Source organism: Artemia franciscana, chromosome 3 (assembly GCF_032884065.1).
Source record: "Artemia franciscana chromosome 3, ASM3288406v1, whole genome shotgun sequence".
Lineage (NCBI taxonomy): Eukaryota > Metazoa > Arthropoda > Branchiopoda > Anostraca > Artemiidae > Artemia > Artemia franciscana.
This window is the reverse complement of record NC_088865.1, coordinates 40,571,860-40,598,737: the sequence shown is the minus strand read 5'-3', so window position 1 is coordinate 40,598,737 and position 26,878 is coordinate 40,571,860. Positions and strand designations below refer to the sequence as shown.

The window sequence follows — 26,878 nt, the reverse complement described above, 5'->3', positions numbered from 1 at the left end:
GTTCGCGAAGCAAATACATTCTCTAAGTCTTTTTCTGTTTTAATGGTTTTTCCATGACTTATTTCTATTCAAATTTGATATTTTTCAATGTAATTTATCTTATTTCAGGAGCCCATTATAAAATAAAGGTCGTACTGTCAAAGAGGCTATAATGAGCTGAAACCTCTATACCCCAAGCTTGAGGAACTTATCTCTGAGGAACTATCATCTTATTATTAGAGACGAGGTGTCTCAGTTGTGAGAATATGAAATTGTACATTAGAGGTTAAAAGGGCCTCAATAACGCATGCGTTTAGTCTTCAGAAAATGACCTAAAATCAGTACTTTTTGCAAGAATAGGACTAGAATGTGTATTAAAAATGCTGAATTTGTATTAACTTAAACTTATTTTTATTTTTTCTCTTCCTTTTCTAAAAATTACAGGAACTTCATACTGCAAGCCCGAATAATAATGCTAAGGGGATTCTTTGACCCAAAAAGGTTCTAATCTTTCGAATAAAATCCATGGGTCAAAATTTAATATCTATGTTTGCAAACTATAAAACCTGTTTGACAGTTCATTCATCTGCAATAAAACAAAAAAATGCGGGAGCCAACAAGATCTGCCTCACGGATAGACGTAACCTTAACCCTGAAAGTATATGCTTTCACTGATAGCTATTGGGTCTCATTTGGAGAAAGTTATCTGATAACATTCTAGTGTGTTTTGAACATAAGTAAATGATGTCAGATAATGCATCTCCTGGAATTACCGAAGTTGCATGCACTATTCACGTTTTACTGAGCCATAAGAATGAGAGGCATAGTTATGGGGGAGCCGAATTTGAAAAGAAAAAATTATGAAGAAATTTGGTTGTTTTAGTTACACATTAGCTATAAAGTACACCTTTTGTAGTTTGATTCAAATCACTCTCTTACAACGTATTTGATCCTCTCTCCCACCCCCAAAAATACTTCTGGCCACGGTGCTACAAAAATATGTACATTGGCCAGACCGAAGCAACTAAACACAGAAGATAAACAAGAGCCGAGAGCTCATATTGCACTTGTGACGAGGTCGGAAGAACCAAGAGCCTTCAGCCCCCCAGATGGTCGAATCAGGGAAAACGACTGTTATCAAGTCAATTTGTACCCTGACACACCCACCTATTTTCATCGTCCTAGCACATCCAGAATCCCCGAATTCGCCAAAGCACTGGAGCCCCCCTCCAACTTCCCCAAAGAGAGTAGATCCGGTCCGGTTATGTCAATCACGCACCTAGAGCTTGTGCCTATTCTCGAAATCGTCAAAGCTCTAGAAATCCCCCAACTCCCCCAAAGAGATCGGATCTGATCCGGTTATGTTAATAACGTATCTAGAACGTGTGCTTATTCTTCACATCAAGTTTCATCCTTATATCTCCACTCTAAGCGTTTTCCAAGATTTCTGGTTTCCAAGATTTTTATTTTCCCCCTCAGTCCCCCAGTGTACCCGGATCCGATCTGAATTGAAAACAGAGCATCTGAGACATGACATCTTTCTATATATCAAGTTTGATTAAGATCCGATCACCCATTCGTGAGATAAGCATACCTAATTTTTCGCGTTTTCCCCTCCCTCCAGGCCCCCAGATGGTTGAATCAGGGAAAAGACTGTTATCAAGTAAACTTGTACAGGTCCCTGACACGCCTACTAATTTTCATCGTCCCTGCACATCAAGAAGCACCGAACTCGCTAAAGCACTGGGAATCCCCCTACCCTCAACTTTCCAACAGAGAGCGGATCCGGTCTGGTTATGTCAACCACGTATCTATGACTTGTGATTATTCCCCCCACCAAGTTTCATCCCGATCTCTCCACTTTAAGCATTTTCCAAATTTTTCGGTTTCTCCCTCCAACTCCCCCAATGTCACCGGATCCGGTTGGGATCTAGAACAAGTGCTCTGAGACACAAGGTCCTTTTAAATATCAAATTACATTAAGATCCGACAGCCCATTCGTAACTTAAAAAATACCTCATTTTTCTAATTTTTCCGAATTAATCGTCCTCCCACTCCCCCCACCCCCAGATGGTTGAATCGGGTATTCCTAAGCGAATACCCTAGGGAAGAAAGTATTCTTAATTTAATCTGGTCCCGTCCCTGATATGTTTGCCAGCTTTCATCGTCTTAGCTAATCTGGAAGTGCCCGAACTAGCAAAACCGGGACTGACAGACAGACAGAAATTGCGACCGGTATATGTCACTTGGTAAATACCAAGTGCCATAAAAATAAGCTATGCAGTCAGAAAAGTAACTAAAATATTTTTTTCAGGAGGCATAGACGTAAAAATTTATTGCCTCAATGGAAGAGGGACAAATTCGTCAAAATCTGAAAAAGACAAAGATTATACAGAGCTGTAGAAAAACTGTAGAAAGCTAGAAGTGGTAATGGGGGGGGGGAATGGGGGAAGAGAGTATCCTCTATTATTTAAGTTATTTTTCTCCTCCTACATTTTGAAAAATACTCGTTTTGGTACTTAGTTGAAAAAAATTTTTGATTGTATTTTATTGAAAAAAAAGAAAAAAAAACAGAAACGCCCCTCCAATTTGATTTAGATAAATTAACTTTACTCCCCCGCCCCGTAGATTTTCCTAAATTGGCACCACTGTAGAAATCATGAATTTTCTCTATTTGTCGAATGTGTGGACAGCAGTATACGTAGGCTGCGTGTCTGTCTATATGTCAGGTCATCTAGTTTATATTGATGAACAAATGTGATCATAGACGAAAATTAAATAAAAAAAACATGTTTTTTTAAGCGAAAGTAAGGAGCGACGTTAAAACTTAAAACAAACAGAAATTACTCCGTATATGAAAGGGGCTTTTCCTTCTCAACGCCCCGCTCTTTACGCTAAAGTTTGACTCTTTCTCTTAACTCTACATTTTAAAACAGTAAAAAACATTAGCGTAAAGAGCGGGGCATTGAGAAGGAAAAGACCCTTTCATATACGGAGTAATTTCTGTTCGTTTTAAGTTTTAATGTCGCTCCTTACTTTCACTTAAAAAAACTTGTTTTTTTTATATTTAATTTCTGAACGTTTTTGAATCAATGCATGTTTTGATTTTGGCTCTCCGCAGAGGAATAATTAAAACGAAATTTGTATATTTATTTTTTTTGCTAAATGGCTTTCTCATAATTTTGATCGAATGATTTTGAGAAAAAAGAGCGGGGGAGGAAGCCTAGTTGCCCTCCGATTTTCGGTTAATTAAAAAGGCAACTAGAACTTTTAATTTTTTACGAATCTTTTTATAAGTAAAAGATATGCGTAACTTATAAATTAGCTTACGTAAAGAACTTTTGTATTCTCATGTATTTATTACATACTAGCTGTTGGGATGGCACTTCGAGCCACCCCAATACCTAGTTGGTGGGAGCCCCCCCAATCCCCCCCCCCCACCGCGCGCGTAAGTCGTTACGCGCCATATTAGTTACGCGCCATTGTAGTTGTGTCCCTGTGTCCCACCCGTGAATATATATATATATATATATATATATATATATATATATATATATATATATATATATATATATATATATATATGTTTATATATATATATATATATATATATATATATATATATATATATATATATATATATATATATATATATATATATATATATATATATATATATATATATATATATATATATATATATATATAGATATATATATATTTTCAACTACGTAAAACTTGCAAATATACAACATTCCTCGCTGTCCCATTGTCTGTGTATATAAATAGATTGTCAGGTTTACTGACTCTTGAACATGCAACATATAATTGTCCATGGGAAAAACAATCTGTATTCAGATCTATACCTCATTATTCTAATGATTGCCCTTGATCTTTGTTGATGGTGATTGCTAATCGAACATTCCCTGTGTCCCCGTCGTCATTTATATATACCCCTATGCCCCCGGCGTCCCCGTTGTAGTTGTGTCCCTGTGTCGCGGTCGTCATTTATATTCCCTGTGTCCCGGTGTCCCGGTCGTCATTTGTGTCCCGGTCTGTAATTTCTCTTCGAACATTCCCTGTGTCCTGGTCATTTATATATCCCCCCTGTGCCCCTGGCGTCCCCGTTGTAGTTGTGTCCCTGTGTCCCGGTCGTCATTTATATTCCCTGTGTCCCGGTCGTGATTTGTTTCCCGGTGTCCCAGTCTGTAATTTCTCTTTGAGTGTCCCGGTCGTCATTTATATTCCCTGTGTCCCGGTGTCCCGGTCGTCATTTGTATATCGGTGTCCCGGTCTGTAATTTCATCAGTTGACAAACATGACGTCAGTCGACAAACAACTTCATGACGACATACAGCTTAATCCTTATAATGCCGTCAGTCGATAGACATACAAACAAACAACTTATTTTTATATATATATATATAGAAAATAGATAGATATGAGGGGGTTCGCCCCCTCGTCAGCACCTCGCTCTTTACACTAAAGCTTAAATTTTGTCCCAATTAATTAAGAATGACCCCTGAATCACAAAAGCCGCAGAATAAATAGTTGAAATTCCTAAAAATACTTGAGCGTAAAGAGCGAGGTATTAGGAGGAGGTGAGCCTCTCTAATGGGTAATAATTTCTGTTCGTTTTAAGTTTTAATGCTGCTGCTTACTTCCACCTGAAAAAAAACAACTTTTTCATATTTATTTTTTCATCCTTTTTTTTTAAGTAATGCTAGTAAATCCTGTGCTCCCTTCATGGAAATTTTCTTCCCCCATGACACATTCCTCGATGGAAAGTTCCCCCAGTATATCCCCCTCTTCTCAACCCCTGCCTCCAACCAAAAAAATCCTCCTGAAAACGCCTGTACACTTCCCAATAACCATTACTATATGTAAGCACTGGTCAAAGTTTTGAACTTGTAACCCCTCCCACGAGGACTGTGGGGGAATAAGTCGTCTCCAAAGACATAGCTCTAATGTTTTTCGACTACGCTGAATAAAATGGCTATCTCAGAATTTTGATCCTTTGACTTTGGGAAAATAATTAGCGTGGGAGGGGGCCTAGGTGCCCTCCAATTTTTTTGGTCACTTAAAAAGGGCACTAGAACTTTTCATTTCCGTTAGAATGAGCCCTCTCGCAACATTTTAGGACAACTGGGTCGATACGATCGCCCCTTGGAAAAAAAAAACAGACAAATAAACACGCATCCGTGATCTGCCTTCTGGCAAAAAATATAAAATTCCACATTTTTATAGATAAGAGCTTGAAACTTCTACAGTAGGGTTCTCTGATACGTTAAATCTGATGGTGTGATTTTCGTTAAGATTCTATGACTTTTAGGGGGTGTTTCTCCCTGTTTTCTAAAATAACGCAAATTTTCTCAGGCTCGTAACTTTTGATTGGTAAGACTAAACTTGATGAAACTTATATATATTTAAAATCAGCATGAAAATGCGATTCTTTTGATGCAGCTATTGGTACCAAAATTCCATTTTTTAGGGTTTTGGTTACTATTGAGCCGGGTCGCTCCTTACTACAGTTCGTTACCACGAACTGTTTGATAGATTTTTCACTTGATTAGAGGCAGACGTTTTTACTGAGTTTTGTCTTTTTAACAATAAATTTCCTGTTGTTTGAAAATAACCACGTCTATATTAAACGGTTCACGGTAAACACACTGTAAGTAAAGAGTGACCCATGTAACTCTTAAAATGACCCGTATGTACTTATGCATGTCACTCTTTACTTTAATTGTGATGAAATGAAATGCATGCAATAAGTTTTAATTTTGCGTGATTTAAAAAAAAATACAATGAAAGCAACTTCTAGCAATTGATTTCGAAATAACTTTCGTCGTTTGGATGAAACGAAACATATTTTTTTTTACGTCAGTTATGATGAAGCACCCTAACGGAGCAATTCAACATAAAAACGTAAAGCAGTGTATCTTAAAATTATACTTTCTAACTGGGTATATGTCTAAACTAAAAGGCATAAAATTGCTGACGAATGTTATTTCCTTTTCATAAATATCTACAAGAACGTATGTTGATGGTAATAGTTTCAAATAAATCAAAGAAGAAATTTTATATTAATCATAACTACTAATTTTAATTTTTTGGCAAAATATGATCATGAGCCATTAGTGTTGAAGAGGAGAGACGGAAGATGAACTATGATTTATTTCTTTTAGGAAGGAAAGGGGGCTTCCCTGTTTTGACACACTTTAGGGATACTTTGCACTTTAATGAAGATTTTCCCTTAGTCTCTTCTGCCCAGTAGTGACTTTGTTTATGACATGACAGACTTACAACTTGAAAAGAAGTAAACAATGCCTTTAAGACGCATGTTGTTCCTTTTACTACTTCCATTCATATGTTTCTTTATTTGGAATTCAGACGGTTTTCGTGGGAGCACCTTCCCCAATTCCTTATTCTTTTTGCAAGCATCAATGGCCGAGTATAGTTTTAACAGTAAGTCAAATCAGCGCAAATGAATAGGTATGTTTTTGATGAAAAAAAAAGTGTGGCCTAAGTATTGACGCTTCCAAAAAGTAAAGAGTTTCGGATGAAATTTTCCAGTACGCATTCTCAAGAATTGTGAATACATAAAATGTATTTTCTTAATTGACGAAACATAGTTATTTAGATTTATTTATAATATTTTTTCTTTCTTTTTAATGAATAGAGTATGATGAAAGAGGGCATTTTGAGTTGTTTTTTTTTTAATCGTTGAGTAATCAGTAGAATCAAAGGAATGCAGGAGTCCTATATCAGGCGCTTTGATGCCTTCTCTTGGTAATTGTTTTTGAATGGTATTTAATTGTAAATAAATTAGTCAGTCAGTCAGTCAGTGTACTACTACTCAATGCAGCGTCAAGCCACCAGAGGTCAACAAACCTTTCCTCTAAAAGCTGCAAGCACCTCTAAAAGCTGCAAAGCTGCGAGCACCTTTCCTCCACTCGATCTATTTAAAGCTCCTCTAAAAGCTTTAAAGTTTTCCTCTAAAAGGAAAACTTTATACCTTTAATAGCTTAAAGTTTTCCTCTAAAAGCTGCAAAGCTGCGAGCACCTTTCCTCTATTCGATCTATTTAAAGTTTCACTCATTACATCCCCTCATGAAGTTCCGATTTTTTTAAATCCTCTCCCATGGCCTTTATCATCCAGTTCACCCCAACTCTTCTCAGGGAATATAGGTGTGAATAACAATAGGAAAAAAAGATACAGGAGTACCTATAATGGAGCATTGAACTGAAAATAGTTTTATTTTAGAACATTTTTTTGTGGTCCAATTATCGAATAATGAATGTCTTACAAACAGAATAAAGCCAAAACGGGGAAGACTTTCTTTATAAAAGCAAAATCAAAGATTTTAAGTATTTTGTTTCTTTTTGAAGTCTCAGTCAAATATAATTTATCAGTATCCAAAACAATAAATTCAATGTACAAAAGAAAACAACAAATCGAAAAATAATGGTACGTTTGAAGTAAACAATCCTTTCTTGGGGCCTCTATACTTTTTACAATGAAATTCTGTATTTTGATACTGAATCTAGGAAAGGTTGGTCTGATTTAAGGAACCCGAGCAAGCAGCTCATCATTATCAAATTTCTCCTTAAATCACAAGCCCATTGCACCTAAAAAGAAATGATTTCAGACCAATTGCCACAAATAACACATAGTCGGCAACTTTGCCGTCTATTTGAAAAAAAATTAAATAAAAAAAAACAAGTTTTTTGAGCTGAAAGTAAGGAGCGACATTAAAAATAAAAACGAACAGAAATTACTCCGCGTATGAAAGGGGCTGTTCCCTCCTCAACGCCCGATCTTTACTTTGACTGGAATCGCACTTTCTTTTTCCTCAATGGTAAACAGATGTCAAATAGCCAAATCCAAATTCAAAATTACTTAATGTACCAAGAAAATAAAAACAAAATATTTTTGGCCCTCTGATGCATCCTAGGTGCACTCATTTTTGAAAACACAATTTTCTAAGATTTTCGCTTTGGTTGTTTTAAGTTTATGAAATTTTCAGGGCAACACTGTATTTTCAAAATAAATGAGCCAACTACTTAAGATAAAGCTGACAACGATTTTTGTCGGTAAAAAAAAAAATGAAACATTAACACTCTTTTGAATTCTCAAAATTACCATAACTTCAAAGAAAATCCAAACTGTTTGATGCTGTTTTTTTCAGATTTTTCACCAATCTTTCTTTTTCTTATACTTGACACCCACTGTTAGGAAAACTTCAGAACTGCATATGAAGGGTCTATTTCACTACAAATAAATTCTACCGATTTTATATATATATATATATATATATATATATATATATATATATATATATATATATATATATATATATATACTGCTGCGTAAGTTTCAACTTAACCAATTCAAACCATCAGATTCTATTTTTATTGTCCTTGGTACTTTAAAATAATATTTCTCGTCATATCGCTTCGGTTAAAAGTAGTTCAAATTTTAACAAGCTTGTAATTAACATGGACTGAACAAATGAACTCACAAATGAACCGAAGCCTACTTCTAATTAAAAAATGAATTATCAACAGCCTTGCTCAAATCACTAGGCATTGATCACAAATCACTGAGTAAAATATAAATTTTACAGTTGAGGTAAAAATCAAATAAATTTGTGACAAAGTTTATGGAACAATAAACATCATCAATAACAGATTTTCACGAAAATGGGAGTGTGACTCGGGGTGGCCTTGTTATGTTTTTTTTTTTTAATAAGCTCTATCAAGCTGAAAAAATTGTGTAAACACTACATTCGAGCGTTGACAGGCTATATTAAAAACCAATATTTCATTTCATTAGTTCTCTTATGTCCTTCAATACAGATTTAATTCCAACTGAAAATCCCTTTTATTAGCTGCAGAGAAGCTACAAAAGCTACTGCGAAGAACTACAAGAATGACATAGTTGTAAAATATAAATTTGAAATTTGTACGATTCAGCTGAAATTATATCCGAGTCTTCTCATTTAAATTCTAATTTTAACTGTTTTAAAACAAAGATTTCCTTGCCTTGCATCTCTTATTTCTGAATTCAATGTGACGATTTAATCTAGAGATTAATTTGACAAGCTCATTTAATTCAGATGAATTTTGACTTGACCGAATCAACAAGCAAAACTTTCTTTCTGATACATGCGAAGAGCATTAAAACTTAGAACAAACAAAGAATGCCAAATGTTGGAAGAACAAATGAGAACGGGAAAGTCTGCTTTGTTTAATGTGATGTAATCCGAAAGTCACTTGCAACTTATTTACGGTTTGCATCCACACACTATTTTGTTTTTCAATTTGGTATTTTAGAGTCAATGCTAGAGTGCTGAGATAGTAAACAGCGATGTGTTTTGTGCATATTTTTTCTCTGGCCACTGCAGAGATTGGATGGTCTTTAAAACTTGGAATAAAACTCATGATATCTCTTTTGCCCAAATAAAGGACAATATATTATCGGAAGACAAATCGACCCTTTTCACCCCCTGGGCTTCCCTACAAACCCCTATGACATCAGATCAAAATTTTCAGATAGTCAGTTCACACAAAAAAGTCAAAAGTTCCATTCGTTAATGATCCAGATATAGAGGCAAAGTTGGGCTTGTTAGCTTGTTACGCGACGGACTTTCTGAGTCGGCTGTTATAGCTATTTTGAATCTGCTATTTTGTAAGTAAATCAATTATATATTGTATCAATTATAAATATATATATATATATATATATATATATATATATATATATATATATATATATATATATATATATATATATATATATATGTATATATATATATATATATATATATATATATATATATATATATATATATATATATATATATATATATATATATATTAATTTAATCTTTAATATGATATAATGTTATTTAAATGACTTTAATGCGATATTTAAATAAATATGTTGTAAATTGCAACATGTCGATCTTAATATTTTAATCAATGTTATAAAATAGGTTATAAATAAGCTACAATTATTATATCTAAAAACCCGGTAATTCTAAATATGTCCAATCAACTGCCCAACTTTGTTTAGTACGTTAACCTACTGATGGAGCCACATTTTTGATTTGGCGAACAAAAGTGAAAACTTTACCGTTTATAAAGCACATATCAAAAGCAAAACTCTTATGGTCACCGCTAATAATTGGTTAATCGTCGTTTTTGTTGCTTTAACGGTTTTTATAAATTAACCGTTTATTTGTAAAACCACTAAGTGATCATTTGGTTTATCATAGAGTCTATAATTGTTTAAATCTTAATATTTCAGTTTTAATATTCAAGGTAAAGAAGGGAGATTTATATAATACCCACACAAACACTCGCATAGGCACATGACACCTGAACAACCTGAAATACACCCGAAATAGACACCTGAACATAACAGAACCTCATACAAAAATATGTTAAATAAAACTAACACATATCAAAGCTTACACGTTGCAACCTGCATAACGTAGTTTTGACTAACAGGGGTCCGTTGAAAACACTTTGAGATACAAAGGTAAACTTTGACTCGTGGAGGTAAAGTGAAAATTTTTTTGGCTAAATGGCTTTCTCATAATTTTTATCGGACGATTTTGATAAAAAAAAAGGGTGGGGGAGGAGGCCTAGTTGCCCTGCAATTTTTAGCTACTTAAAAAGACAACTAGAACTTTTTATTTTTTTACGAACGTTTATATTAGTAATGAATATACGTAACTTACGAATTAACTTAAGTAATGAACATATATATTTGTATATTTTTATTACGTATATGAGTGGGTTCATCCTCTCGTCAATACCTCACTCTTTACATTAAAGCTTGATTTTTGTCCCAATTCTTTAAGAATGACCCGTGAATCACAAAGGCCGTAGAATAAATTGTTGAAATTACTAAAAATACTTTAGCATAAAGAGCGAGGTATCGTGGAGGAGATGAATCCCCTTATATAGGTAATGATTTCTATTCACTTAGGTTCTAATGCTGCTCCTTACTTCCAGCTGAGAAAAACCCTTTTTTCTCATTAGTTTTTTTTAATAATGCTAGAAAATCGGTCGTGGAAATTATGAATTTCCAATTTGGAATATTAGGAAAATTTGGAAATTTGGAAAATTAGGCCTCTTCATGGAAATTTTCTTCCCTCAAGATAAATTCCTCAATGGAAAGATACTCCCACGTAACGCCCTACCCTCGACCCCCCTCCCTTAACGTTAAAAAGTCCTCCTGAAAACGTCTGTACACTTCCCAGTAAACATTACCATATCTAAACAAGGGTCTAAGTTTGTCACTTGCAGCCCCTCCCCCAGGGACTGTGGGGGATTAAGTCGTCCCGAAAGACATAGTTACTTGGCTTTTCGACTAGGCTGAACAAAATAGCTATCTCAAAATTTTGATCCAGTGACCTTGGAAAAAAATGAGCGTGGAAAGGGGCCTAGGTGCCCTCCAATTTTTGGTCATTTAAAAAGGACACCTGAACTTTTAATTTCCGTTAGAATGAGCCCTCTCGCGACATTCTAGGACCACTGGATCGATACGATCGCCCCTGGGGAAAAAAACAAACAAAAAACAAACACACATCGTGATCTCTCTTCTAATAAAAAATACAAAATTCCATATTTTTATAGCTTGAAACGTCTACAGTAGGTTCTCTTATACGCTGAATCTGATGGTGGGATTTTCATCAAGATTCTACAACTTTTAGGGGGTGTTTCTCCCTATTTTCTAAAATAAGGCAACTTTTCTCAGGCTCGTAACTTTTGATGGGTAATACTAAACTTGATGAAACTTATATATATTCAAAATCAGCATTAAAATTCGATTCTTTTGATTTAACAATTGGTATCAAAATTCCGTTTTTTAGAGTTTCAATTATTATTAAGCCGGGTCGCTCTTTTCTACAGTTTCTTACCACGAACTGTTTGATAATGACTCACGTTAGACTTTGCCCGTTTATAAATTTTCACTTCACTTCCATAGACATTCATATGACAGATAAAATACCTTTTCTCAATTTTTAGTGCCTACTATTATTCACCCGTTAGCTGAAATTAATTTATTCATTCGAAACAGCAATCGAAACGATAGGCACGAAAGGGAAAATCAATGCCGAAAAGGGGAAAATCTGCAATGAACGTCGATTTGGCAGCCCTGGACAAACCAAACTTAGAGTTTTAGACTAAACAAGGTTGGCCTATCCAACCACCAGTGGTTTAATCTTGTAAATTTATTTCAAGATCTAGCAGAAAAACAAAATGATTTTGTTCCCTGATTTTTTTCTTCTTTCAGTGAGGCCAAAAAAAATTTGTGCCGCCTTCATATATCTTGTGCTCATTTTATATGTATATGACCTTTATGGGAAATTTATGTTTCAAATATTGTAAGATAGGCAGATATATTGGACCAATTTCTTAGAGCTTCTATTTAACATAGTTATCACCATTCTCATTTATCAAACATTTCCAAGTTTTAACATTCATCTTATTTTAGAGTTTGCTTGCCCTCTTCAGTATTTCTCAACTGCAAAAAAAAACTGATGCTGTGTCTTAAGAAGGCTTCTCGAAAAAAAAAAAACGTTCAGAGTTCTAGCAAGGGAGGGAACGCCATAGTGCCGTCATTTATTCAAGAATGAAACGTTACTGAAAATTTTGAGGAAAGATGATATGAATTGTACCTTCGGTTTAAATGGCACTTGGTATTAACCAAGTGACACATAGCAATCGCCAATTATGTCGGTCTGTCTGTCTGTCGGTCTGTCTGTCCCAGTTTTGCTACTTTAGGCACTTCCAGGTAAGCTAGGACGATGAAATTTGGCAGGCGTATCAGGGACGAGACCATTTTAAATTAGAAATAGTCGTTTTCCCAATTTGACCATCTGTGGGGGAGTGGGGGGCCGGTTAATTCGGAAAAAATAGAAAAAATGAAGTATTTTTAACTTATGAATGGGTGATGGGATCTTAATGAAATATGATGTTTGGAATGATATTGTGTCTCAAAGCTCTTATTTTAAATTCCGACCAGATCTGATGACATTGGGGTGAGTTGGAGGGGGGAAACCTAAAATCTTGGAAAACACTTAGAGTGGAGGGATTGGGATGAAACTTGATGGGGAAAATAAGCATAGGTCCCAGGTACATGATTGACATAATCGGAACGGATCCGCTCTCTTTGGGGTAGTTGGGGGGGGGGGTAATTCTGAAAAATTAGAAAAAATGAGGTATTTTTAACTTACGAACGGGTGATCGGATCTCAATGAAATTTGATGTTTAGAAGGATATCGTGTCTTAGAGCTCTTATTTTAAATCCCGACCGGATCTGATGACATTGGGGGGGGGGAGTTGGGAGGGGAAAACCTAAAACTTGGAAAACACTTAGAGTGGAGGGATCGGGATGAAACTTGGTGGGAAAAATTAACACAAGTGCTAGATACATGATTGACATAAATGGAACGGATCCGCTCTCTTTGGGATAGTTGGGGGGGGGGGGGTGTTTCTGAAAAAATGAAGTATTTTTAACTTACGAACGGGTGATCGGATCTCGATGAAATTTGATATTTAGAAGGATATCGTGGCTCAGAGCTCTTATTTTATACCCAACCAGATCTGGTGACATAGGAGGGGGGAGTTGGGAGGGGGAAACCTAAAACTTGAAAAACACTTAGAGTGAAGGGATCGTGATGAAACTTAGTGGAAAAAATAATCACGAGTCCTAGATACATGATTGACATAGCCGGAACGGATCCGCTCTCTTTGGGGTAGTTGGGGGAGGGGTTAATTCTGAAAAATTAGAAAAAATGAGGTATTTTTAACTTACGAACGGGGTTATCGCATCTCAGTGAAATTTGTTATTTAGAAGGATATCGTGTCTCAATGCTCTTATTTTAGATCCTGACTGGATCTGGTGACGTTGGGGGAAGTTTGTGGTGGGGGAACCTAAAATCATGGAAAACGCTTAGATTGGAGGGATCGGGATGAAACTTGGTGGGAAAAATAAGCAGAAGTCTGACATACGTGATTTACGTAATTGGAACGGATCCGATCTATTGGGGGGGGGGGGGGTTAATTCTGAAAAGTAAGAAAAATGACGTATTTTTAACTTACGAAGGAGTGATCGGATCTTCAAGAAACTTCATATTTAGAAGGACCTCGTAACTCAGATCTCTTATTTTAAATCTCAACCGGATCAAGCGTAATTGGGGGGGGGGGGGAAATCTTAGAAAATACTTAAAGCGGTGAGATCAGGGTGAAACTGGATGGGAAGAATAAAAACCTGTCTAAGATACGTGACTGACATAACCGGACCGGATCTGCTCTCTTTGGTGGAATTGGAGGGGGGGGTGGTAATTTTGAAAATTGAGGTATTTGTAACTTACGAAAGGGTGACCAGATCTTAATGAAATTTGATATTTAAAAGGATCTTGTGCTTTAAAGTTCTTATTTTAAGTTCCGACCAGATCCTGTGACGTTGGGGGGAGTTGGAGGGGGAAACCGGAATTCTTGGAAAATGTGAAAATTGGGGTATTTTTATCTTACGAATAGATGATCGGATCTTAATGAAATTTGATTTTTAGAAAGAATTCATGTCTCAGAGCTCTTATTTCAAATCCCGACCAGATCGTTTGACATTGGGGGAAGTTGGAGGGGGAAATCTTGGAAAAACACTTGGAGTGTAGGAATCGGGATGAAGCTTGGTGGATAGAATAAACAAATGTCCTTGATACGTGATTGACAGAATCGTACTGGATTTGCTCTCTTTGGGGGAGTTGGGGGGGTGTTAGTGATTTGGCGAGTTTGGTGCTTCTGGACGGGTAGGACGATGAAAATTGATAGGCGTGTCAGGGAGCTGCACAATTTGAATTGATAAAGTCGTTTTCCCAGATACGACCATCTGGGGGGCTAAAGGGAGAGGAAAAATTAGAAAAAATTAGTTATTTATAACTTACGAGTGGGTGATCGGATCTTAATGAATTTTGATATTTAGAAGGACATCGTGACTCAGAGCTCTTATTTTAAATCCTGACCGGCATTAAGCCTCATATTTTCCTCTTTAAATCAATCTATTGATTCATAGAATTTTGTTAGAGCTCATACCATATGATCTCTTGGCTCTTAGCTCTTCTCGCCTCGTCACAAGTGCCATATGAGCTCTTAGGTCTTGTTTTTCATTAAAAGTACCAAAAAGGAAGTATTTTTCCAGAACTAAGAAGAACAAATACCCCCTCCTTTTGCCTCGCTCCAATTGGTGCCACTGGGAGAAGGGTGGTGATGAGGTGAGTGGCAGCTTTGCTCATTCCTAAAATAACCTCATTATGGTTTTTAACTTTAAAGTTGATCTTTACCAATAAACACACTTTTTTAACTTAATTTCTGTTCGATATTCAAATGTTCGATTTTATGTGGTTTTTCAGTTGAAGCTACTTATAGAAGAGAAATCAGTTAGGAAAAAAAAGAAATATATTATTCGGTTCACCATTCAATGTTCTTTCTAAATATGATAATCACTAACATTCCGAATTTGTACCAGCCCGTCCCCCATCCCTAATGGGACCAAATATAGCCTTAGCCTGTATTCAAAATTTGTTTCTTTAAGCTTAGCTTCATTTGGAATTATAAAAAAGTTACTGGAAAGAAATATATTAAGAAAACAAAATTACAAACCTACAAAATCAACAAACTCTTGCATATAGCTTGGGACAATATTTGGCCCATTTAGCGGGTGATGGAGACAAACTGTGATGACAGGGAAATTGTATTTGTAATAAGCATTGAATCGGAAGTGCTTTTCTTAGGGTATGTTTTCAAGGTATATTTTTTAGGGTATACATTCTTAGAAGGTATATTTTTTCATATCTGATTTCTCTTCCGTAAGTAACCTTAACCAATTTTTCAGTGGAAGGGGGGGGGGAGAAGCGCACCTCCTGTTATACCTAGAATACTCGTTTCTTTAAGGTTTGACTTTGCTCTGAATTTTCCTTTTAAAAACAAGTCTCCTTCTGCCCAATGCTCTTTTTGGCTAAAGGTAGCTGAAGAGCCCTCAAACTTAGTTATTTGCACCAAAGTCATCTATGGCTTGGAATAATGAACCCTTTTATGCCCAGCGACAGACTAAAAAGGTTAGATTTTAGCGAGAAAAGACAGTGATTCAGGTTGAGAGGTGGTTGTCGTCCCGATTGTACTGAGGATAAGTTGCATATCCCTTAAATTTGATGTTAACTATTCATTTCACATAAGGAAATTTTATGGAGTTAAAATCACTAGGTGCGAGGGTTTCTCATATATATTTCTTTATTTCAAGGAGGTTCGACGTGAATTGACCCCTACCGTCCTTTATATTCGGATGTATCCTCTCTCAAGGGATTTTTGAGAATTTATGCTTTAAAAATTTGTGCCCTGTCCCTCTTCTCCGGAGAAAGCTCTTCTTATCTCCGCCTAATAGCCTAGTGGATGTGTATCTATCCAGCACTGTATAAATATAAATTTTGTTTTAATTGAATCAACCAAAGTTTACAAATAATTATAGCATATAACTCGCAAATTTATATTATTATTTATCCCTCAGTTGGCAGGTGTCCATGTCTATCCCCTTTCCGTTTGCCCTGCTTGCACCCATGCCAAAAAAGAAGTTTGAATACTAATAGTAATACTATTGTTTAAGCATAATTGAAAAACGACAGACGCATAGAAAAACTATACATCCTATATACCTAAAAGGAAAAAAATAATGCCAAAGCAAAAATACCTGAAAATACCGAAGAAAGTAAAAGAAATATCCAGCCGTTCATGATGGGCAAGTGCGACTCACTTATGAGAGATATGAAACAAGTCTGCTTAACTAACTTAAATAATTTGCCGGTACGGGTAGAGTACCATGCTTTGACATTGGGTAAACTTCTAAAACGAATCTAGTACCTCACAATTTACACAATCTTACGCAAAAATCAAGGAGATCGAAAAGCCTATTATTCATAACCGTATTAATTGGGCTGTCATTTATTTACCGATTTCATTAACAAAGCGCAACGGCAGTTGACCCACAAGTACCTTATAATATCTTTTATAAATTTTGGATGAACACGAAATTCCATTTCTCTCTGCTTAAAATTTGTTTTATGTCTTGACCCAGTACGGTACTCAGTGGTTAGACGGTACTGGGACCTTCCCCAAAATTAATACAAATTGTAAACGAATCTGTAATTCAAAATAATATAATGGCTATTCAAACAGTTTTAATTTTTGATCCTAGGCCCTCCCAGTAGTCACCCAAACGTTATATATATATATATATATATATATATATATATATATATATATATATATATATATATATATATATATATATATATATATATATATATATATATATATATATATATATATATATATATATATAGTACATATAAGGGGACCCATCTTTCCTACAATTTAAGAATCCATAAAATAATTGCAAAGAAAACGATACATTTTCGTTGGTACTGTGTACCCAGGCAGATCATGGCTCTTCACCGCAGCTCCAAGAAAAATTGAAATAGTATATATATATATATATATATATATATATATATATATATATATATATATATATATATGTGTATATGTGTGTGTGTGTTTGTATGTGTATATGATACAGTGTAATAGATAAAATATACAATAAGCTATAGAAATCCAAATAATTTGTGGCTGTAATTTGCTTCTTGTACTTTAAAAAATTTCTGGAAATAAAAACGGGACACTACATCTTTCACGGATGTCGAAGAAATAAACTTCACTTTTTCCACTTTTTCTAATGCATTTTTATTTCTTCGTTCTTTCTTTATTTTTGTGATTGTGCCAGTGCAAGTCTTGAATTGTTTTTGTGTTTATGGTGACACTAATAGCGATCGTGTGTCACTATTTTTGGCAATTACTTGTTTTGTCATTGTATATTTTGCAATACGTTTTTGTATTTTTTTTTTCATTGCACGTTTTTATTATCAATATGGTCAAGATAAGATTTATTCATCATGAAATACACATACAATATTACATTTTACTATTACCCAAAAATATATTTTTCTTTTCTCGAAAACGGGTACATATTTTTTCGGAAAAATTGGCATCCTGGGATCTTTTGGCCAAAAACAAACAATATATATTGGTCAAAAGTTTGAGAAGGTTCGTTAAGAGCCTTAATCTTGGAAATTTATGAATTCGAAAAGCATACTTACGTCATAGTTTATACAGGACATAGTTGATACTTACGTCATATATACAGGAGTTGTGTCGTTTTCAGTGTCTATGATGCAGGCAAAATTAAACAAGAATCATGATTGACAAGAAAAATCATATTTATGAATACATCTCAAGGGATAAATTGCATAATCCCCCTCCAGAAGTGAAAGTATCGTTCTTACAACTATGACGCATGCGAAATTACAAAAGGAGCATAGCTAAGAATAAAATCCCAAGTGTAATTAGTTTACTTACAAAAGGCCTTTTAAGTAGTTTCATAATGCCTAGAGAACAATTGAACAACCTAGACCATCAAAGAAAATACCAATCTGAGCAGCTTAGGTAAAGGGTATTTAAAAATGTCTAGGGTAATGATAAACGAAAATGAGAAGCAAATGCATACAGTCAGAATACTCCCGCCAGCAACAATTACAACGAGTCAAAAACAAAAGTGAAGAATAAAGAAACACACGGTTTGAATCTAAGCAGCAGTAAGAATTAAAAGTACTCAAAAACAAAATTGAAGAACAAAGAAGAATGCGACTAAAAAATACCATAGCGAGAACAAGGAAATATGTGGGTAAAAGACAAGCAACAGTCAGAATTACAAGCAATAGCCAGAAAGCGAGTATCAGAACATGCCAAAAATAGAGTGAAAAAATCGAATCGGGCTGTTAGATGACAAGACCCTTCAGCATTCTAAGTGTTCCCTGGAGAGCCCTCAATTTTCCCGAGGATAGGGTAGCAAACAAAGCTGACTCATTTGGAGGTTAACTACTTACAACGAGAATCAATATATACATACAGTGGCGTCATTGAGTGGGGCACGAGGGGCAGTTGCCTATCACCAATAGTTTGGAAGAAAACTATAATTTATTAAGTAGCTTTAAAACTGTTGCTCGTTTTAAGCGTCAAATTTGTTCATTAGTTTGAGCAGGTAATTTCTTTTAAATTAATCAATGCTTGTTTTTAACATAAGGAAAACAAGAAAAATAGGGGTCCATTACACTTCTGTGTATCCTTGAAGCCTTATCAAACAGTTCGTGGTAACGAACTGTAGTAAGGAGTGACCCGGCTCAATAGTAAACAAAACTCTAAAAAACGGAATTTGTATGCTAAAGGATACATCAAAAGAATCAAATTTTCATGCTAATTCTAAATATATAAGTTTCATCAAATTTAGTCTTTGTGAAACACCCCCTAAAAGATAGAATATTAACGAAATCACACCACCGCATTCAGCACATCAGAGAACCCCATAGAACCCAAGCTCCTATCTACAAAAATGTGGAATTTTTATCATTTATGTGGAATTTTCCCAGGGGTCATCGTATCGACCAAGTGGTCCTAGAATGTCGCAAGAGGACTCGTTCTAACGGAAATGAAAATTTCTAGTGCCCTTTTTAAGTGACAAAAAAAATTTGGAGGGCACCTAGGCCCCCTCCCACGGTCATTTTTTCCCAAAGTCAACGGATTAAAATTTTGAGATAGCCATTTTGTTCCGCATAGTCGAAAACTATACCAACTATGTCTTTGGGAATGACTTACTCCCCACAATCCCTGGGGGAGGGGCTGCAAGTTACAAACTTAGACCAGTGTTCAAACAGTTCGTGGCAACGAACTGTAGTAAGGAGCGACCCGGCTCAATAGTAACCAAAACTCTAAAAAATGAAATTTTGATACCAATAGCTACATCAAAAGAATCGTATTTTAATGCTGATTTTAAATCATCAAGTTTAATCTTACCCATCAAAAGTTACGCGCCTGAGAAAATTTTCCTTATTTTAGAAAATAGGGGGAAACAATCCCTAAAAGTCATAGAATCTTAACGAAAATCACACCATCAGATTCAGCGTATCAGAGAACCCTATTGTAGAAGTTTCAAGCTCCTATCTATAAAAATGTAGAATTTTGTATTTTTTGCCAGAAGGCAGATCACGGATGCGTGTTTATTTGTTTGTTTGTTTTTTTTTTTTTTTTTTTTCCCAGGGGTGATCGTATCGACCCAGTGGTCCTAAAATCTTGCAAGAGGGCTCATTCTAAAGGAAATGAAAAGTTCTAGTGCCCTTTTATGGACCAAAAAATTGGAGGGCACCTAGGCCCCCTCCCAAGCTAATTTTTTCCCAAAGTCACCGAATCAAAATTTTCAGATAGCCATTTTGTTCAGCATAGTCGAAAATAATAATAACTATGTCTTTGGATGACTTACTCTCCAACAGTTCTCGGGGGAGGGGCTGAAAGTTACAAACTTAGACCAGTGTTTACATACAGCAATGGTTATTTGGAAGTGTACAGACGTTTTTCAGGGGGATTATTTTGGTTTGGGGGGGGGGGGTGAGGGGAGGGGGCTATGTGGAAGGATCTTTCTTTGGAGGACTATGTCATGGGGGCAGAGAAATTCAATGAAGGGGGCGCAGGATTTTCTCGAATTATTATAAAAAAAACAATGAAAAAATAAATATGAAAAAGTTTTTTCAACTGAAAGTAAGGAACAGCATTAAAAATTAAAACAAACAGATATTATTACACATATGAGGGGTTCATTTCCACCTAAATACTTCACTCTTTACGCTAAATTATTTTTAGTAATTTCAACCATTTATTTTACGGCCTTTCTGGTTCAGGGGTCATTCTTAAAAGAGTTGGGACAAAATTTAAGCTTTAGTGTAAAGAGTGAGGTATTAGTGAGGGGACTAACCCCCCTCATTTAGATAATAAAAATATAAGAATATAAAGGTTTGCTACGTAAGTTAATTCTTAAGTTACGTATATTTTTTACTAATAAAAACGTTCGTTAAGTAACCGTTTTAAGTAACCGTTTCGTTTTAAGTAACCGAAAAATTGGAGGGCAACTTGGCCTCCTTCCCCACCACTTATTTCTCAAAATCGCCTGATCAAAACTAAGAGAAAGCCATTTAGCCGAAAAAAGAATTAATATGCAAATTTCATTTCAATAATTTATGTGCGGAGAGCCAAAATCAAACATGCATAAATTCAAAAACGTTCAGAAATTAAATATAAAAAAAATAGTTTTTTTTAACTGAAAGTAAGGAACAACATTAAATTTTAAATTGAACAGAAATTACTCCGTGTATGAAAGGGGCTGTTCCCTTCTCAACGCCCCGCTCTATACGCTAAAGTTTTTTACTGTTTAATAAAGTAAAATTGAGAGAAAGAGTCAAACTTAAGCGTTAAGAGCGGGGCGTTGAGAAGGGAACATCCCCTTTTATGCACGGAGTAATTTCTTTTCGTTTTAAATTTTAATGTCGTTCCTTCCTTTCAGTTAAAAAAAAACTAGTTTTTTTTATATTTAATTACATATAATAATGGTTATTGGGAAGTGCACAGACGTTTTCAGGGGGATTTTTTTGGTTTGGAGGTGGGGTTGAGTGGAGGGGTTATGTGGGAGGATCTTTCCGTGGAGGAATAGGTCATGGGGGAAGAAAAATTCAATGAAAAGGGTGCAGGATTTTCTAGCGTAAAGAGTGAGGGATTGCGGAGGGGACAACCCATTTCATATACGGAGTAATTTCTGTTCGTTTTAAGTTTAAATGTCGCTCCTTACTTGGAGTTAAAAAAACTAGTTTTTTTTTTATTTAATCATCAAGTAAAAATGTGAGCCTAGTTAATGGAAAAATTTAAAAATGTTGTGTGTTTCCATTTCACCAAATTTACTCAGCGCCACTTGTGGGACACCTCCAGACCCTGATTTAAACGAGAAAAACTTTTGATAGTTCTTATAGAATTAGTTTTTTTAAATAAAGATACAATGGGGAAGGTAATTTTCAAACTCTACAGGTCAATTTACCCTTCCAATTGGCATCCCTGTCAATTTCTAACTAATTTAAGGTTTCTGCCAGAATGATACCAAGAATTGTTCATATTTTCTGAAGGTTCATTGTCAAACAATGCCCAACGGATAAGTTAATAATTCTAACATTACTTTTCGAATAGTTTCAAATTTGAAGTACGGTCGCTATCTCAATGTTTGGTAATTTTTGGTAACAATCTTTATAACACAATCTTTGGTAATTTGGTAACCGCTGAAAAAAGCCAAGTGTATACGACGTTCACCTTCACTTACTCGAAAACTTGTCTACACTTTACTACTTTCGTCTGCAGCAGCTCATTGCTGACAATCATAGACAGGCGCAAGAGCGCTGCCTAAGTAAAGAGCAAAGTGGGTACAATGTACTATTTATTTATTTACTTTTTTGTTTGGGTTAGACTAGGGCACTTTGTACCAAAGGAGTTTTCGTAGAAACTTTGAAAAGGAGGATTTTTGAATTGTGGATTTGAAAGAGCTAGTGCCCTTTTTAATCTTTAGCAGTGATTGGAGGGCAAATAATCCGCCTCCCAAGCCTACCATTTCCCCAAAAACATCCAACAAAAATTTTGAGATTGTAATTTTATTCAACGTAGTTGAAAGGTGTACCAACTATGTGTCTGGGTATGACAGCCCCCCTCCCCCCTCCACAGCCCTCAGGGCAAAGGTTGTAAGTTATGCCCTGGGCTCATATAAGGTCTATATAGAAATAGTAAGCGTACAAACTTAGGAGGGGGTTCATTGGACTGGTAATCAGACGTTCTAGTAGCCTTTTTAAGATTCAGACTGATCAGAAGGTGAACCCCCACCACACACACATACATCGTATTTTCCCAAATACATCTGAAAGAAACTTTGAGATGACCATTTGTTGTCGTATAAACTTCGAAAAAGGCTCGTTTGATTAGAAATTGAAAGGGCTAATGCCCTTTTTAGTAGTCCAAAGTAATTGGAGGGTAACTAAACCCCCTCCCACGCAAATCCAATCAAAATTTTGAGGTATCCATTTTTTTCAACGTGGTTGAAAGGTCTGGAAACTGTGTCTTTTAAGATGACAACCCCACAGCCCTCAAGGCAAGGGTTGTAAGTTATGCCCTGAGGCATATAAGGTTTACATAGAAAGGGTGAGCGTATAAGATTTGGAGGGTAATCAGAAGTTCTAGTGCCCTTTTTAAGATTCAGATTGATCGGAGGATGAAAACCCCTCCTCACACCTCGTATTTTCCTGAAATGCATGTGATAAAAATTTTGAGATGGACATTTGTTGTCGCAGAAACTTCAAAAAAGGCTCATTTGATTGCAAATTTAAAGGGCTAGCGCTAATTTAATAGTCAAAAGTGATTGGAGGGCAACAATCCCCTCCAAGCCCATGAATTCCCATAGCACAAATTTTGATTTGTGAATTTTGTAAATTTTGAAATTTTGAAATTTTGAATTTTGAATTCCCATAGCACATCTAATGTAAATTTTGAGATAGCCATTTTGTCCAGCGTAGTTGATATGTCTGTAAATTATATCTTTGACGATTTTAAAGGTTGTGAGTTATGGTCCAAGCACATATTACATAAAAAAAAAACGAGTTTTTTTAACTGAAAGTAAGGAGCGACATTAAAACTTAAAACGCACAGAAATTACTTCGTATATGAAAGAGGCTGCTTCCTCATCAACGCCCCGCTCTTTACGCTAAAGTTTGACTCTTTCTCTCAATTCTTCTTTTTAAAACAGTAAAAAACTTTAGCGTAAAGAGCGGGGCGTTGATGAGGAAGCAGCCTCTTTCATATACGAAGTAATTTCTGTGCGTTTTAAGTTTTAATGTCGCTCCTTACTGTCAGTTAAAAAAACTCGTTTTTTTTATTTAATTTCTGAACGTTCTTGAATCAATGCATGTTTTGATTTTGGCTCTCCGCAGAGGAATAATCAAAACGAAATTTTGCATATTTTTTTGGGGGGGGGGGCTAAATGGCTTTCTCATAATTTTGATCGAATGATTTTGAGAAAAAAAAGAGCGGGGGCGAAGCCTAGTTGCCCTCCGATTTTTTGGTTAATTAAAAAGGCAACTAGAACTTTTAATTTTTTACGAATCTTTTTATTGGTAAAAGATTTACGTAACTTATAAATTAGCTTACGTAAAGAACTTTTGTATTCTCATGTTTTTATTACATATATGAGGGGATTCGCCCCATCGTCAGTACCTCGCTCTTTACACTAAAGCTTAAATTTTATCCCAATTCATTAAGGATGACCCCTGAATCACAAAAGCCGTAGAATAAATAGTTGAAATTACTAAAAATACTTTAGCGTAAAGAGCTAGGTATCAGAAGGAGGAGAGCCCCTTATATGGGTAATCATTTCTGTTTGTTTTAAGTTTTATTGCTGTTCCTTACTTCCAGGTGAAAAAGCTTTTTCACATTTATTTTTTATTTTTTTTTTAAATAATGCTAGTAAATCCTGCTCTCCCTTCATGGAAGTTTTCTTCTCCCATGACAAATTCTCGATGGAAAGTTCCCCCAGAATATCCCCCTCTTCTCAACCCCTCCCCCCCAACCAAAAAAATCCTCCTGAAAACGCCTGTATGCTTCCCAATAACCATTACTATATGTAAGCACAGGTCAAAGTTTGTAACTTGTTGCCCCTCCCACGAGGACTGTGGGGGAGTAAGTCGTCCCCAAAGACATAGTTATAAGGTTTTTCGACTACGTTGAATAAAATGGCTATCTCAGAATTTTGATCCGTTGACTTTGGGAAAATAATTAGCGTGGGAGGGGGCCTAGGTGCCCTCCAATTTTTTGGGTCACTTAAAAAGGGCACTAGAACTTTTCATTTCCGTTAGAATGAGCCCTCTTGCAACATTCTAGGACAACTGGGTCGATACGATCACCCCTGGGAAAAAAAAAACAAAAAAAAAAACAAAAAAACAAATAAACACGCATCCGTGATCTGCCTTCTGGCAAAAAATGCAAAATTCCACATATTTGTAGGTAGGAGCTCGAAACTTCTGCAATAGGGTTCTCTGATACGCTGAATCTGATGGTGTGATTTTCGTTAAGATTCTATTACTTTTAGGGGGTGTTTCCCCCTATTTTCTAAAATAACGCAAATTTTCTCAGGCTCGTAACTTTTGATGGGTAAGACTGAACTTGAGGAAACTTATATATTTAAAACCAGCATTAAAATGCGATTCTTTTGATATAGCTATTGGTATCAAAATTCCATTTTTTAGGGTTTTGGTTACTATTGAGCCGGGTCGCTCCTTACTACAGTTCGTTACCACGAACTGTTTGATATGTTTTTTTATGGAAAGGTGATCTTGAAAAACCCTAGAATGGGCTCATTTGATTGGAAATCAGATGTTCTAATGCACTTTTTATGAGTCAAAGTGATCAGAGGGCAGCCACCCCCCCCCACATTGTATTTTCCACAAACGTATCCTATAGAGATTTTGAGATAGCCCTTTATTCAAAAGTCTTTACTTTCTAAGAAGACGAAGGGGATTCAGTCGAGCCTTTCAAAGAATGTTGAGAGCAATGTTAAACTGAATGAAATCACGTTATATGTATACGGATATTCAAAAGGGTGTAACACAGGAATAGCTGAGAATATTAACTTGGCGAATTCAGGAAATGATAAGGGATATGATTAAAAAGGTAATATTTGTATGCTACTAATACTACTACAACTACCACCACTACTACTAACTGACTACTCAATTTACAGCATCGAGGTAATATTTAAACTAAATCAAAATACACCATGTGCATGTAAATTTTAAAAATAGTATATCTCATGAACTGATTTGGGTATTAAGTTGGAATTTCCAGAGAATGCTTAAAGGGAAAAATAATCATAGGTAGCACATTAGCGCTGCCTAAGTAAAGAGAGATGTGGGCACAATGTATTATTTATCTCACAAAGAGGCAATATGTTTACATTACTGTTATTACTACTGTTACTGCTACATTTACTACTAATGCTTCTACTACTTCTATTGCAACTACTTGTAGGATTAAGAGGTTTGAGATGAAAATTTCAAGAAGTATATGAACATAGACGTTATTAAAAGTACATATCAGTAATGTCGTACCAATGGCTAATTGTGTTAAGTTGAAATTTCCAGGACTAGATGAGAGGGATGTTCTACTGACCAAATGGCAATATGGCCATGTTACTACTACTAGTAGTACTACCGCTATTCAATACTATTATTATTCAATTTTATTATACTGAAAACAAAATAAGTTTTAAATGTTTTTACTTTACTCTACTTTCATAAATAAAAAAAAATATCAAAACTTTAAGGAAAAATATCACTACATTTCAATTAAACTGACAAACCATGGTCATTTGTTTGTTTGTTTTTTGTTTTGTTTTTTCAGTGAAACGCAAATTATGTTCTGGTCTTGAAAAGGCATGTGGGTTATCAGCCCTTCTCTTGTTAATTTCTGCTCGTTTTGAATTTGACTCCGCTGTTTATTGTAATTTATGTTCGTTTTTTGAGTTTCATTTATTTATGGATAGTGATTTGTGGTAGTTTTAAGCTTAGAAGATTCTTTGACTTTATTTCTGCTCATTATTTGCCTAATGGAGCTCTTTACTTTTCTTTGGACTTGTTTGTGGAAAAAGTTTTTTAGGTTCATTTTAGTAAAAGCCAAGCACCACCACTTATATTCATGATTGTTTAATGTGTGTTTATTGTTTATAATGAATTGCGTAATGTTTTTAAATTCACCAATAAGCGTGTTTGTTAAGCAGTTACTTTTCTTCACTGCCGTTTGAATAGCGCCTACTTCAATAGCAACCTCTTTTGGCCCCCCCCCCCAATAAAAATACTGTACCTACGCCCCTGTG

General features: G+C 35.4%; 1 protein-coding gene across 1 annotated transcript in view; it reads right to left on the bottom strand.

Moving 5' to 3' along the window:
- Positions 1-16,885, bottom strand: part of LOC136025267 (uncharacterized) — a 58,723-nt gene extending 41,838 nt beyond the window's left edge. The window contains exon 1 of the mRNA XM_065701128.1: positions 16,739-16,885. Within this exon, the coding sequence (XP_065557200.1) occupies positions 16,739-16,781 (43 nt within the window). The 5' untranslated portion in view covers positions 16,782-16,885. The remainder of the gene's footprint in view (positions 1-16,738) is intronic.
- Between the last annotated feature and the right edge of the window lie 9,993 nt (positions 16,886-26,878).